We start from the raw sequence: 15,288 nt of genomic DNA on the forward strand, positions 1-15,288 counted from the left end.
AGCGATTTTCATTTGCTAATACATTGACATTATTGGTTTTCGTTGGATTTTAATGTGTCGTGTGTGTTTATCAAACGCTTTTTACATTCGTTCTTATTTTGCGGTCGCGTTTAATCAATAAAGGATGAGACGGACGAGGGCAAAGATGTCGCCAAAATAGAAACAACTACAGACGAAGTTAAACCGAATTCTGGTGAGAAAGCCAAGATCGTGGAATTGGCGGTAACCCCGCATTCAGAGAAAGAAGAACCGCTGTTCAAATCCAGTCTTCGTGTGAAAACACAAACCAAGATAAAGGTCAGTTGTGGGTTGCTGGGATCGATCTGTCACTATTAGATAGGAATTTCGCGTTTTTTTCTCTCGATTCTTTCGTCTCTGTCTAGATTGCGAGGACTCTTTCTTAAGTGTTAACTTTTAGACAATAGTAACTAATTTGATGTTACGTTTCTCTAGAACTATTAGCTTCATAGTGACTAAACAGAATTATTAGTGAATTTCCTTATTTTTTGTGATATCTCCTACTTAATATAGGTGTTGGGTGCTAGATTGGTGACAGAATTATTTTATATGATTTTTATTTTTCAAGCCGAGATCGAAAACGTTATCAGGGATAACGGTGTCGGTTGTGAACCTGGTTTGTACACGTTACATTAAACACGAGTTCTTAGTGCGACACCATTTGGAAGCCTTTTAATACGATTATTAAAATATTGCTTATTTTGTAAAATACTTATAAAATTATAATTTAATTACATATAATTTTATTAACAAAATTTTGTTACTCAACTTTCCTTTAAAAATATTTATGTATTATTGCGGGGTATTATGGGCTTCCTAACATTGCTCACGTTAAATTCACCGAGTTCTAAAAACACAAGCTTGTCATATCAATTTTACACAAAAATATATGTATATATAAAAAATAAATAATCTAAGCCAACGCTCACAATATAAGTCTATTTGTATAAAAATATATATTTCACAACTGCTGATAAGAATAGTCACAAGCACAACACATTTACAATGCAATTAATTTAAGAAATGTATGAAGTATAATATGCATATTATTATTTTTTCGCTCTCGTAACACTGTGTTTTAATTGACGTTGAGTTCCGCCACTCAACCGGTAAGGAGGAACTGGCAAGGTGGAAAAGTCTTAGGTTCTGTGTAGTTAAAATTATAAAGAAAGGTTTTAGAAGCGTATAGAAGAACAATAAGATAATATAATATAGATCTCTCATATTACTATTTTCTGAATATACATTAAGAAAAATGGTCTAATATGTTTCATATTTATATTAACAATAACTATAATGGTTTAAGCTTAAAAGTTGGTTATACAAATTTCTTTGCACCAAAAATAAATGGAATGTTAAAAAAATATATTTAATTTAGTTACTTAAATACTTTAACTGAGATTTTTAATCAATATCTAGGAATATTTAAAAAAGCTTATTGTTTTTCTTTTTTGTACAATTGCAGTTTATCTGATAATTTGTATTCGATGGACTATAACAGTAATTTAGAAATCTATATTGGACTTGTACTAATAACAATTGTGATATTAACTTTCCTACAATTTATACTATAGATATACCATATAAACAATATTTTAATTTCTAGATTTTACAACATATCGTAATTGAATCTGTACTTACGTTAGTTTATTTTTAAGTTTATAGGATATTGTACATATTATGTTGTTTTTGCATGTTTACGCTTCGCTTGCTTCTTCACTTATACCTGGTTTGCATGATGTTTATTCACCTCTGCTACTTTTTACCTCTTTATATTTACTATTTCCTTGTAAATTTTGATAAAAATAACTTACGATAAAAATCACGTAATAGGTGGATTTCATAATGTACCTACAATTTTTTTTATCCAATACGGTTTAATTGTTTAAATACATGAATCTTTCCTAACAATTAAAAAAATGTAAAGCAAATTAATTGTTAATCAATCATATATTTAACAGAGCGTGGATTCTATAGAAGATGCTGGTTCTTTTCATCTTAATTCAACTGAAACAACTAACAATGATCCCGAGACGTCCAGCGAGATTGCTCTAGATGATAATAAACATCCGGTAAGCAACATAATAAGCAAAAATAATATTTTATGAAAGTTCATTGAATAAGCGATTATCTTGTCATTAGCATTAGCATAATAATAGCATATATTGTATGATAAAAGCCATTGTCGAACATGGATGAATGCGATTTCATTATAGAAATATTATTAAAATTTTCGCAATAAGTAATATTTCCGTAACATGCATAAAACAGTTCCTCTTTAAGAAAAAACGAACTGTTTCATGCAAATGTTGCATTTTACAGAGAAATAGATGAAATCTAGTCATATATTTCTATTATTCAACAGAGTTTTATATGTATTTTTTAGGTAAGCAATGATGAATCATGGACTGATGTTAATCTGAACGAAGACGGCGAAAGAGGTCCCGCCACCATCACTGGAAGAACTAGAGATCACGAAGGAAATATTCATGAAGGTCTGTATTTGTTTTGCACTTATGACGTCACTTGTTTCTAACAAAATGTACAAAACATAAAAGGAAAAATTTCAGCCTGTCTGCAATTTTTTTTAATAGTTCACATTTGATTATATATGAACATCAGGTATTCAGATTAAAATAATGTATAATTATGTTGCCGGTGACTAATAGCTCTATAACAAAAAAAATCTTATCAAAATCTGTGAAGTAGTTTTTGTGTGTGAAAATAACATATTATTGACCTATTTACTTAACTTATTTATTACGTGTTGTTGTTGTTAATTCCTTTACAGATATCGACAAAACTATCCACATGAGGGGATCTGAGCACCATCACATCTCGCAAAGACACCAGAACAGAAGCATGCAAACTGCTCAACGACATTTACACCCTGTAAGTATATAATATACTAGGGATATAAAGTATTTTTCTGTCATATGTGTAAAATATTCCAGGGTTTCGTACATTTTTCTAGGTAAAAATTTAGTCTATGTTACTCGATCATAATGCAGCATTCTAATAGAGAAATATTTTTTGAAATCTATTCGCCATACAAATCTTTATAATATTAATATAGTAAAAATATGTACAGCTTGTGAAATGTTATACTTGATAAATAAAAAATAGTTATTTTTACCATTTAACACGCAACGTCTTTTTCTTATTCAGACTGAAGGTTAAAAACATAGAGACAAAAGATTGTCTATGTCTACTACTCTGCTACGTATGAGGCGGAATACACCATGAAAGCTGAAAAAAACAACAAAAAAAAAACCATAAACATATCATTAAATCTCTTTTTTTAATTTCCAGGATAATGAGACGTTAGCAGGTCTAACAATGAATACAATGTCTGCGGACGGCGTGTCCCGCGAAGCATCTCTTACTCATAAATTAGAAACAGCGTTAGGACCAGTTTGTCCGCTCCTAAGAGAAATTATGTTGGACTTCGCCCCCTTCCTGTCCAAAACCCTTGTGGGAAGTCACGGGCAGGAGCTACTGATGGAGGGTAAAGGTTCGATTTTGTATGCATGCTATGCAGTAGTACTTGTGTACTTATACTTTTTTTACTTTATGTAACTTTTATATTTTTGTTTGTATATTTAATTATTATTTTTTTCTTAAAGTTTAATTGGCCTTTATTTCTGTTCTAAAACTGATGGAGTTGTATTTCTTTCCTCGTTTGCTTATCTAAATAAGAAAACTTGGGGACATTCTTTCTAAATCTCTTTTAGTATTTGTAAATTATACTAAACTGTGCTTCGTAATATAAAAGCTTACTTGGTGATTTCGTACCTATATAATCTGTATATGAATTATATACAGATTATATAGGTATGAAATCACCTTTTCAAATTAAAAGTTAAATCTTATTTTCTTAATCTTTAATAAATACACTAAGCTTAATCTTCTTTAGGTCTTCAAACCTTCAAATCCAGTACATCAGTAGTAGAACTGGTAATGCTGCTCTGTTCCCAAGAATGGCAGAATTCTCTACAAAAACACGCTGGACTTGCCTTTATTGAGCTTATTAATGAAGGTCGACTCTTATCACACGCTATGAGAGATCATATAGTGCGTGTGGCCAATGAGGCTGAATTTATATTGAATAGGATGAGAGCTGATGATGTATTGAAACATGCTGATTTTGAGGTAAGTTAAGTGTTGTAAGTCTTATAGTATAGTAGTAGTCTTATAGTAGTCTTTAGGTAAGGCTAGGATTATATAATTTTTTTATACAATTAGATCACGGAATTAGTATGATACACAGTCACATAGACATGAAGTAATGATAACATTTATAATATACTTCTTGTGTAAATTTGTAAATGATTATATAGTTTTATAAATGTCTCGTATGTGTTCAAATTATGTTGTTCAAAATAAAATTATTAAAAATAATTTTATAATACTTGCTAAGTTAAAGATACCTCCAAATAAATACTTTACAGTTACAAATTAATATTTCATCATTTGTATGTGCAAAATTTCACCTTATTTAGTCTACCATATGTGTGCCTTTTGTATATACAACATATATAATATATAAATAGTGCAATCATCTCTGTTCACCAGTGTCTCTGCGCAAGTTCAACTCAGGAGCGTCTGGAAGAAGAACGCACGTGCGAGCGTCTGATAGCGGCCGCGCGGCGCCGCGACCACGCCTCCGCCGCGCGCCTTCTCGACAAGCTGCACCACGCCGCCGCCGCCAGAGCTGGGTGAGAATGTGCATGAGTGTGCTTAGGACGGTTACCTTGTGCTACTATGTGCTGTTTTCAGGAGATCTCGGTTGACCTTAAAGAACACAGTATTGATGATACTTCAGGAAGGTCGTGGAAAAAATATGAGGTAGTTTTGCAAAAGTCTTGGCGCAATGGCACAGCGTGAGTATACACGAGATTGTTGTGGGCCAATCCACATTAAGGAAATGAATATTCGAATCAACATAACTCTCGTGATGTTGATTCGAATAGTTGGTTGAAGAGCATTTAATACGTATAACACTGGATTCCCTCTCTATGCGAGATAAAGTGTAACACTACTTTTTTGCTCATTTTCGTCTAAGATAAGATTTTAAAAGTTGTCTAATTTCAGTGTCAGTGCTGGCGCAGTGATAGACGGCGGGTTCTGGAAGCTGGACTCGTGGGAGGACGATGCGCGCCGGCGCCGCCGCCTCGTGCCAGACGCGCGCCGCCGCCACGCGCGCCACGCCGCGCACCACGCCGCCGCGCACCACTACCCGCCCGCCGACGCCATCCTGCAGGTACCCTACGAGCTACTGTGCACTACGTCTCTATATTCCCTTTGTCTACACAGCTATATGCATAATAAAAGGGAACCTAAAACACATAATATGTAGCTTTATCTTTATGTAGGTATGCTTAATAGAAACGAAAAACTTTCTGTATTGGATCTTATTATACCCTTTACTATATCGCACCACATAAACGTTATATTATATTAGCATTGAGAGACAGTCGCGGTCAAGGATGGTTATAGATTGAAGTCCCTCTTGGAGGAATGATTTATTTCATTTCTTCACCCTAGTAGCAAAAAAAACCGCGGTAGTGGAGTTCCAGCACGCAACGCATAATATCTCAAAAATATGGCAGTGCGTGTGGAACGAAGTGTTTTAACATTAGGTTTCCTCTGCCGTCCCTAGTAGCTCAGCATCATACTATTTCATTATATCTATATTCTTTTAAACGTATGTTTTGTAATGTATATTACTTATATGACGACATTCACTTGCTTTCTCGACCCACCAGGCTACAGAGGAACTGCACGCGCGTATAGCACAGGCGGCGGGCGGCGCTCAGCTCCCGGCGCCGGCGGCCGCCGACTTGTTAGATGATGCCGAATTATTACTTGATGAACGTGATAATGAGCAGGACATGACTGGTTAGTGGGCTTTTGTGTATTACTTTGTGTATAATTACATAATTTATTATTATGTCTCGAAATCGAAAGAAAATCGATAAACGGAATGTCTTGGTTTTCTCTGCCTACTCAGTTCAGCATAAAACTGAAATTGCATTTTATGTACTCTATGTTGTAGAGACCGTCGTGGCGCAAGGGTGCTGTAACGCGACGGTTGTGAGTTCGATTTCCCCTCAAGGGAATGAATTATTTATTAATATTTTCATTTCTTCACTCTGACGCCAGTGAAATGTCTCGGGAAATTCAGTGGAAAATTGAGAACAGAGTGTGAACAATATGTTCCCTTTGCCTACCCTGTATGCGGGATACAGCGGGAAACTGATAAAAAAATGTAGTCCATGTACTTACTAAAATTGTAAACATATGGGATTAGGAGATAGAGAATGTTTATCTTGTAGAACAGTAAAGACGTGTCTACAACATAAACAAGTTATGATATTTTTGTTAAATAGATCACTGATGAAGCGTATGTATGAACAAATATGAAAAAGATATCATTTAATATTAAACACAACAGAATATAAGAGATAAAATAATAACAACACACATTACAATACTCTTATTAATGTATTTTTGCTTAAAGATAAAAACGCCTGCTAAAATTTATATAGCAAAATATTCTAAATCTGTTTTTAAAATTCGATTACGATAAGGACTTCCATACAAAGTACATTATATATTCTTCTCTATTCTTTCTCTTCAAATATTTCTCATTTACCGCCATTTCTCAGCATTCATCATAATTAAGTATTAAAAAACAATAACAAGTTATATATATCAAATTCCTTCATTCATTTCCAGGTCCAGTCAACATAAGCACGAAGGCGAAGCTAGTAGCCCCCGGCCTCGTCGCTCCTGGTACCGTCTCGCTAACGTCCACGGAGTTATACTTCGAAGTGGATGAAGAGGATCCGGAATATAAAAAGATAGATCCTGAGGTGAGTTGTTTTATGTTACTTTTCTTATTTTTTCCTTTTGATTTCAATCAACATACTCACAAAATTTTAAGTATTGTGGGCGAATGCAATCATAGTTTGTAAATAAAATAGCTTTTTTGCGTACTATTACATTTAAGGTTTTGATGTAATTACGTATTTCTTGCATCAAATGAGCGATATGATATTTTCCCAGTGTTTCCAACATTTTACGGCAATTTTAAACAATTTTACATAAAGGTGATTATCTAACCAATGTATTTCATTCTAATGCATCCACGACCTTTACCATAACAGTCACCGCCATAGGTGAATAGGTCAACAAAAAATACTAGGAAATATTTGAAACACACATTGACTCACCTTACTTATCTCGTAATTAATTAAGTAATGATAAGCGTTATCTTTATAAAGACATCTGTTAAATTACTTATGCTAATAGTTTCATTAAGTCTCTTAAAATGTTAATATTATATCGGATAAGTGTAAATAACCTAAGATGTGGCTATCCCTTGCCTTTATTAGTGTTTTATCGAAATAATCTTAATTATAAATTGTGCAAACAAGTATTTCATTAATATTGTGGTTTTTTGGATTAAAGGTCACGTGTATTATGAAAATAATAATTCCTTTTATATTGGAAATGTTAATAAAAAGATAGGTGTTTGATATATTTATGTATTTCCCAGGTTTCGAAGTATAGAACACTCGCCTTCCATTTATAATGTATTTGCGTACCATATTTGCGTTCTTATGTGAAGAAGCTAAAGCTTTACTTTATGTTATTACTTATTAGGCTGACTGAAGGTAAATTATATGGGTATTTCTTTCCCTTTAATTTAATTTTTTATTTATTTATGGGTTATTGTACGCCACGGACTGATCGTCCGTGCCTTTTTTGTTTCTGTGCTTCATTCAGGTAGGTATGTCAACGGGAACTACAATTTATAAAACTTGACAAACTTAAAATCGCCGGCGGTATATAATCTATATATACAAGTGTCGCAGAAATCAACGATAAGCAGAAACCGGGTGATACACCAAGTCGTGACAGTTATGAGAAAAATAAAAAAAACCTTTGTCATATGTTTTTCATATTATATTGATTTAAAAAAATATCGGAAAAACTGCCGTCCTGTGATGATCTAGTAAAAACTTAAAACAAATATAATAAAATGTAAAACCACGATAAAAGTGATATCAAATAAGGTGAGACGTTAGATCTTTGTTCAGTTATTTATTAAGGACTCGTATTTATTCAAAGAGTAGTAAAATGAAAATTATGCGGTTTCCAGCGCGGTCCAAATGATGTAATACTTTCTTCACTTGTCAATTTAATTTAAACTTTATTGCCCTAAAATAAAGTTGAATTTAGTATTGTTTTATAGTGATTTAGTGGTGTTTGTAATTGAATCGAAATGAGATATCGATATCGTACGCGCGTGTTATATAGCTGGGTAACCGAATATGAGGCAGTTTGAGCATATGAACAATGCAGCCCCGCGGCGACGGCCCACGAGGCGCCAGGCTAGGGAGGTGCATGTGTCGATGTTTTCATAGCTAGCCTTATGGTTATCGATTTTGGAAAATATTGCATCTTTGCGTTAACTAATGTCTCCGACATTATACGTTGTAATTATTAATTGTAGAAAATCTTCACTTCACAAAAACAATATATGTAAAATTTTTTCTTAATCAAAATCGTAAGAAAGAAGTATAATTGCTGGTTTTTTAACTCCAATCAATAAAACTTTCTAAATGATCGTTCAAAGATTAACTAACGCAGTTTACTAAAGCAAAATATATTAGTAAAATATATTAATAGATATGTATGTTTTAGTTCTAATTGTTAAGTCTTTACAATACTATAAATTAATTAAACCGTCTAAGTTTTTATCGATATAAAGTTGTGTCGCGTCTAGTTCACAGCGGTGTGTGGCGCGAGCGGTCATACAGTGACAGCGGGACAATGGCGCCCCGTCGCGGGGGGTGCTCTGTGTCTGTAGGGCATGCATCACGCACGTTCCTAGAAACCTAACCTGACGTTACTTTACTTTACCTAACGATATAAGTCTTAATAGCTTAAAAACATCATATTTCTTAGTTTTTTTGAGTTTTGCAAGTATATGATAAGGGTCTAGAGGCCGTCGTGGCGCATACGTCTAACTGTAAACGCGACGATTGTGGATTCGATTGCCACTCAGTTTTTAATATTTTCATTTCCCCGTTCTGGTAACGCAAGAGGTAATATCAACGCATGATAGCTACTAGGTTCCCGCTGCCTATACTGTGATATGTGGGATACAGCGTAAAGCAAAACAAAAAATTGTTCTAAAATTATCTTCTTTTAAAGATATTGTTACTACTCTTATCTCTACAAAAAATAAACATATCTGTAGGTATTTAATTTAAGTATACATATATTTAGGATAGAGGATTTTATTTGAAGTAGTTATCGTACCCACATTTGAGCAACAACTGCGTCAATATAATACTAATAATATGTTGATTTATTTGCATTCGTGTAGCATGCGCTGTTTCTGTATGCAATTGCAATTGACGAAGCGCAGGTGTTATGTATGAAAAGAAAATTCCACAAGTATTGTGTATAATTGTTGTGATTTTAAAATAAAGTATACTGTCGTGTTAACAAAAACAGAAGTAGGATTTATTTCTTTAATTTTTTTATCTGTTTGCCATTAGCATTACTTATATAGTAACTCAGCGTTTTTTTTACAATTAATCATCTTAGTAAAACGCAAATATCTTTATTATATAATCGTATAAAACTATCTTATTTCATACTAACATTTATTGTTTAATATTTTAAGTATTAATGAGCATGACCATAGGTAATATAAGCTATAGATATCTGAGTTTACGTCTGTTAGTGGTCTGCGAATAGTGGAGTGCCATTATTTTAGTAACATAACGACGTATTAGCTTAAGGCAATATTTGCTTTGCCGTCTCAAATGTAATGGATTCATCGTTCCGCTATGTGAATTATGGAGAGAATTCAACTTACGAGATGAAGAGGTTTTGATATAGCTAATATATTTATGTCATGTAAAAAGTGAACATGACATTATATTATTTTCTCATATAATTATATTATGTATTTTATTTTCAAACTGTGCATATATCTTAACATTGAAAGAAACCCAGGAGTCAATAAGAAAATTCATGTTTATATAAGAAGTAAAAAGGCTGCTGGTGCTCATCTCTTAGACCACAACGTTATGATATGAACCGTTTCCGAGATATTATTTACTGCGACTAATTCAAACGACTTCAGAGATTGTAAATTGAATTCGTAATGGGGCATTTTATTTGTTTATGCTAATACCTGGTTTTAATTAAGCGTGTCGTTTATGGGTGGCGAGAGCGGGACAAAAAATACGGAATTCAGGCTATGCGATATAAAAACTAAGTGATTTATTTCACCGTGCGTCATTATTGGAACACAGATAAATTAATAATAGTTTCTTGTTAGTTTTATGACCATTTCGATTTGTGATGTTTTTTTTAAATTTTTAATCTACATTTTAAAGTCGTTCGTTTACATTAATGTTCGTTGTTTGAATTGTTTGATAACAAATCAACTATATTGATTTCTGTGTCGGATTTAATAGCGTGTATATTTGTAGTAATAACCTATTTTTGTTTTATTTATTTGTTATGAGTTAATGTTCTAATTATTTGACAAGGTAGGTATCAGTTTAATGCTTGATATTGATAAAAAATCACTAACAACCAACTTAACCAAATTATAAAAGTAAAAATTTCAAATCTTTTTCACAATTTCCAACTTTAGTGTTACGAAGTAAAAAATCTATGAAAAATTCTTTATGTTTTCAAAATATAAAATTTAAAACTCATTAACTGCTAATATATTCTACTAAAAATTAAATTATAAAACAATTAAATTTTATTAATTTTTTGTATGTATTTGATCATCTTTTTTGTTCATCCAAGGCGTACCTTTAATAGATCGGTGTATCCTTCCATTTCCCACGTCATCGATGACGCCGCCCATCATAAATAAACACATTACGTCACTCTGACAGCTCCCGGAATACTTGACACGTGTCATCATAATGAAAGATTTATCGAAACACAAAAACAAACAAATTTAAACTGTAACATTTAAATATTAAGATGTTTTTTCTTTCATACATTCACATTGTGAAGGAAGTTTCGTTGTGTTTTTATATTCACCGTGCACGGCATACGGTGCCTACCTGTCGTTTCTGCATTATATTTAATGTTTGATTTTAAAACACGATAAAGGCTGTGTCTCTAACCGACTGTGGAACGTGGATATGACATTTAATGCGAAGCTATTTTATTAATTCTCTTAAATATCGTATTAAACTTTAATTTTATCTAGTATTTTAATTATCGTATGAAAAAGTTGATTTTTTATTTGACCATTTACAATTTACATGGAAATGTAATTATTGTATAAGTACGTATAACGTAATTTCTTGATTTTATTATTTAACATAAATACCTTGGTTATCGTAAAGATAATTTATCTTTCATATTACCTTTTTTTGCCATTTCATTGGTTCCATATATATAAAATTGAGGTAATAACACAAAGCGCGCCGTTAAGTTTCGCCCTGCACATGCTCTGTATCACACATGCTCGAAATTTGTTCTATCTTAATACTGGACTCGAACCTTGCTATATGCGTGATAGGACTTGAAAAAAAAAAACAAATATATATAGAATAGTCCACTATAATACTAGCATATCTCGTTAACGGATCCGTCTGTCCATCAGTGGCTATTCCTATTCACGGGCAGTGTGGCTTGCACGCAGGTATTTAGGCGCCAGATGTACGATAAGAAGCCTCCCGTGGAGCTGTTATCTCTCAGTTTATCTACACGTACATATCTATCGATAACGCTTGTTCCCATCACTATACTCCTGTTGGGATAACTTGATTGCTAGTATTTTAGATATTCCATTGTTTATTGTTATCGATTCGGTAGTTTAATTGTGATTCTATTTGATGCTTGTGATAAGGGTTTTAGATGATGTTAGGTAAATATAATTTGAACGGAAACACGGAAGTTTTGCTTTTTCTAACTAAATACGAGGAGGAATAAAAAATTGACCTAACTTTTCATTTTCTCCGCTCCTCCACATACGATCGGACAGTGGAGAACGGAGTGTCATAACTCTGTAGTCTTTACTTTCTAACCTAACCTAACCCGCCATGCGCCAAAAAGCGCGAAGCTGATTTAATATAGGTACACAATTTTTTCATAAAATGATAAAAATACATTTCGATTACCATTAATATTGTATTTAAAATTGTAAACCAACAAATCATAATTTACATAAGTCGTATTTCAAAAAGCTTCGTTTTTAACCAACAATTTAGTCGATGTTTAAAATAAACACGGAATAAATCATCGAAATACGGTTCAAATGAGTCGCCGGGTGCGCTTATTATTCAAGCCTAATTACCAGCGCTACATACCGCGGTGGGAGATCTCCTGCAAGCATGTCAGGAATCCATACCCACAGAGCCCCGGGGCGCCGGTAACGCAAGACCGTTTACATTGTTTGTGCCCATTGTACCTCTAATTTGATTTTGTTTTTGTCAATATTTTATTATATCTACATAGAATAGTCACCTACGAGTCATAAATAATAATATATTTCTATACTAATAGTGTAAAAATAACAGAGATTAACAAGAGAAACCGCGGCGTTGAGCATCGCCGCTAATTCAAAAAAATGTTTCGGAAAGTGATCAGTGCGCGGCGGACGGAGTGTCTTAACACTATGTTCCGTCTGTCTACCCTGCGTACTGTATAGACCGTGAAGCTAAAATATTTGTTTTATATTTATTGGACATCATTTTAAATATATAAATATTTATATTAAATTTAAAGAGCAATGTAAACTAATACGTTCCGCCCACTTTGAACCGCTAACGGGCGGGCGGAACCGCAGAATGTTAGCTTAATTTTGTACAACAAAAAACATCCAAAGAAATGCTGAATTGTCGTCCACGTGTATCTGATTACCGAGGAAGTGGGTATTGCTCCCCCGACGGTAATATGTCGTTAGTTTTTATTTTTAACTAATTAGATAATCAAAATTTTCTTTTCTAAACTTGTATTTGAGTTTTGTGTGAATATATAAAATAAATTTTATTATTTTAATATTGATTATAATTAAATAAACTAATATGGTAAAAAGGAATCAAGTGTCTGTAGTTCAAATTAAATAAAAAACTAACTTTATTTATTTATTTTTAAAATAAAAAATTAAGTAGATACTATTAAGAATTTTATTGTCTTAAACCTTTGATAAAATTTTATAAAGGTAGTTTCTGTGCGAAATCACTTTTAGAATATCATCAATAGATAAGTCCGACAATAAAAAAAGACCGATAATAAAATATATTTATTGGAAAAAATGAAAACTGTCGTGTTTTTCAATCATAAAAGTTTTAATAGCTTTTGTTTCGTCTTCACAAGCTAGCTCGCGTGCAAATTGTACCGTTTGACACGCTACCCCAGTTACGAAGTGCTATCAAAACGATTTATAGACTTACTTACATATTAAAACTTCGTATGATTTATTTATTTTATCCCGCACACAGCAGAGTCGATACAGGGAACCTAATGTTAGGACACTCCGTTCCTTACTTTCTGCTGAATTCCAGAAGCATTGCGTGTTGAGTGGCGGAACTCAAAGCCGCGCTTTGCCTCGAGGCCAGCGCGAAGAAATTAACATATAAATTTAAATAAATATTTCATTTCCTCGAGTAGAGACCGAACCCACAACCAGTCGCGTTTACGGTCACACACTTATGTCCCTGCGCTGCGCCTCGACTGACCTTACTTAAAATTTATGTACACGAATTAAAATACTGTATACTGTACTAATACTATACAATTTTATTACTCGAGTTGTAATGAAATATTTGCTTTAATTGCCACTTTAACAACAATTAGAATTACAATTATAGCGAATACGTGAGATATTCAATTTAAATTGTTAATTATTACTATATTTATAAACAATAGGCGTCGGTGTCCAATCACGTACCATTATAAAAAAAATCACAATGGACAATAAAAAACAGGCGTGCAATATCAAAATAAAGTCATCTTCGTACGTGACGCGAAGGCGAAAGGAATCGGAATTAATGAATGGTTCCTGGAAATAATATCGGTAATATGGGAATGTTTTGAATTGGTTTGCATACCTCCATACCTGCGCGTTGTCAGTACTTCTAAGAATATAGCTGTATGTTGTTTGGAGAGATTTAAAATGTACTACATGATTGTATGTATTATACGTAGGTACAAATGTGCTAGAAAATATTTAAATAGCTTTTATAATATTTAAATTACAAGCTCTTTGTTATTTACTTATTCGCTGTAAAGATAGGCCTTAAGCAGCAATAGGCCTTAGATAACATAGACAATAAACTCTGAGAGTATTTTTCTGAAGTTTTTGGCAATTTAGAAACGTTAAAATTTTTCTCATTGCGATTAGCTTAGATTACCTTCTCAAAAGCATTGCAGCACCGATGTGAATATTTTTTTGTTGAAATGATACGAAAATAGTAAACTTGTATCATATTATTCCCATAGAAAATGGTCCAGATTACCTGCCAGCATCCGTTATAAGAGAACAATCAAAATATCTAAAATTACCTGACGATCATAGTGCAAGTACGATTTGAAGGCCAATTTGCAAAACGCGTGCCCGCCTTAGGGAGCTCGCGGGTGGGCTGTCGACTCGCTAAAGACTTCCTGTCGGTGCCTGACAGGCCGGTGTGATTGAATCTACTATTTAAATTAAAATATTAAAAGTACTTTATATATTGTACATGACTGATGACTTTGTTGGTAACTTCGATCGAAGTTTATAACATGTTTAAATAATATTGTATTATGGATAAAAAAGTTAGTATCTCCATATCTTCATCGCGTCTTGTGAATTTTCAAAACAAAATAATGGCAAAATAGTTGTTATAAAAATAATCAAGATTTATTGCTTGATATACCTAAAGCTCTAATTGTTAATTGGGAACTCTATATTTTATGGAATTGCTTATCTTAGATAACCCGTTAAATAAAGCATACTAACCAGTTCAGCTATAGTCGTTTCAACACATCGCGCTTGTGAAGTTCTTGAAGATTTTAATTATTATAAGAACCTCTGATGTATAAAGAAATATTCAATTTCGATATTAAAGAATGGGGAATTAATTAACCTGTAAAAAAACTAAGAAATGCTTACCTGTTTTTTCATAAATATAAACCTCCTAGGAAAATTCGAACTCAGTTAACAAATTTTACCTCTGCTACAAAGCTATCTATGAGTAATCATTCAGAGGAGACTTACTCACTTTC

General features: G+C 32.9%; 1 protein-coding gene across 17 annotated transcripts in view; it reads left to right on the forward strand.

The window, feature by feature from the left end:
- rg (A kinase anchor protein rugose) overlaps positions 1-15,288 on the forward strand; it is a 424,034-nt gene that overhangs the window by 271,281 nt on the left and 137,465 nt on the right. For 8 of the 17 annotated variants that reach the window (XM_085196877.1, XM_085196885.1, XM_085196873.1 and 5 more), the window contains 11 exons: positions 124-297; positions 587-634; positions 1,980-2,090; positions 2,405-2,513; positions 2,810-2,910; positions 3,331-3,532; positions 3,935-4,170; positions 4,594-4,736; positions 5,113-5,281; positions 5,787-5,919; positions 6,760-6,896. In XM_085196877.1, coding sequence (XP_085053003.1) covers positions 124-297; positions 587-634; positions 1,980-2,090; positions 2,405-2,513; positions 2,810-2,910; positions 3,331-3,532; positions 3,935-4,170; positions 4,594-4,736; positions 5,113-5,281; positions 5,787-5,919; positions 6,760-6,896 — 1,563 coding nt within the window. The remainder of the gene's footprint in view (positions 1-123; positions 298-586; positions 635-1,979; positions 2,091-2,404; positions 2,514-2,809; positions 2,911-3,330; positions 3,533-3,934; positions 4,171-4,593; positions 4,737-5,112; positions 5,282-5,786; positions 5,920-6,759; positions 6,897-15,288) is intronic. The other 9 variants (XM_085196889.1, XM_085196888.1, XM_085196875.1 and 6 more) reach the window with 3 other exon arrangements.

Source organism: Heliconius melpomene, chromosome 13 (assembly GCF_056956725.1).
Source record: "Heliconius melpomene rosina isolate 202511_hmr_F chromosome 13, ASM5695672v1, whole genome shotgun sequence".
NCBI classification, from domain to species: Eukaryota; Metazoa; Arthropoda; class Insecta; order Lepidoptera; family Nymphalidae; genus Heliconius; species Heliconius melpomene.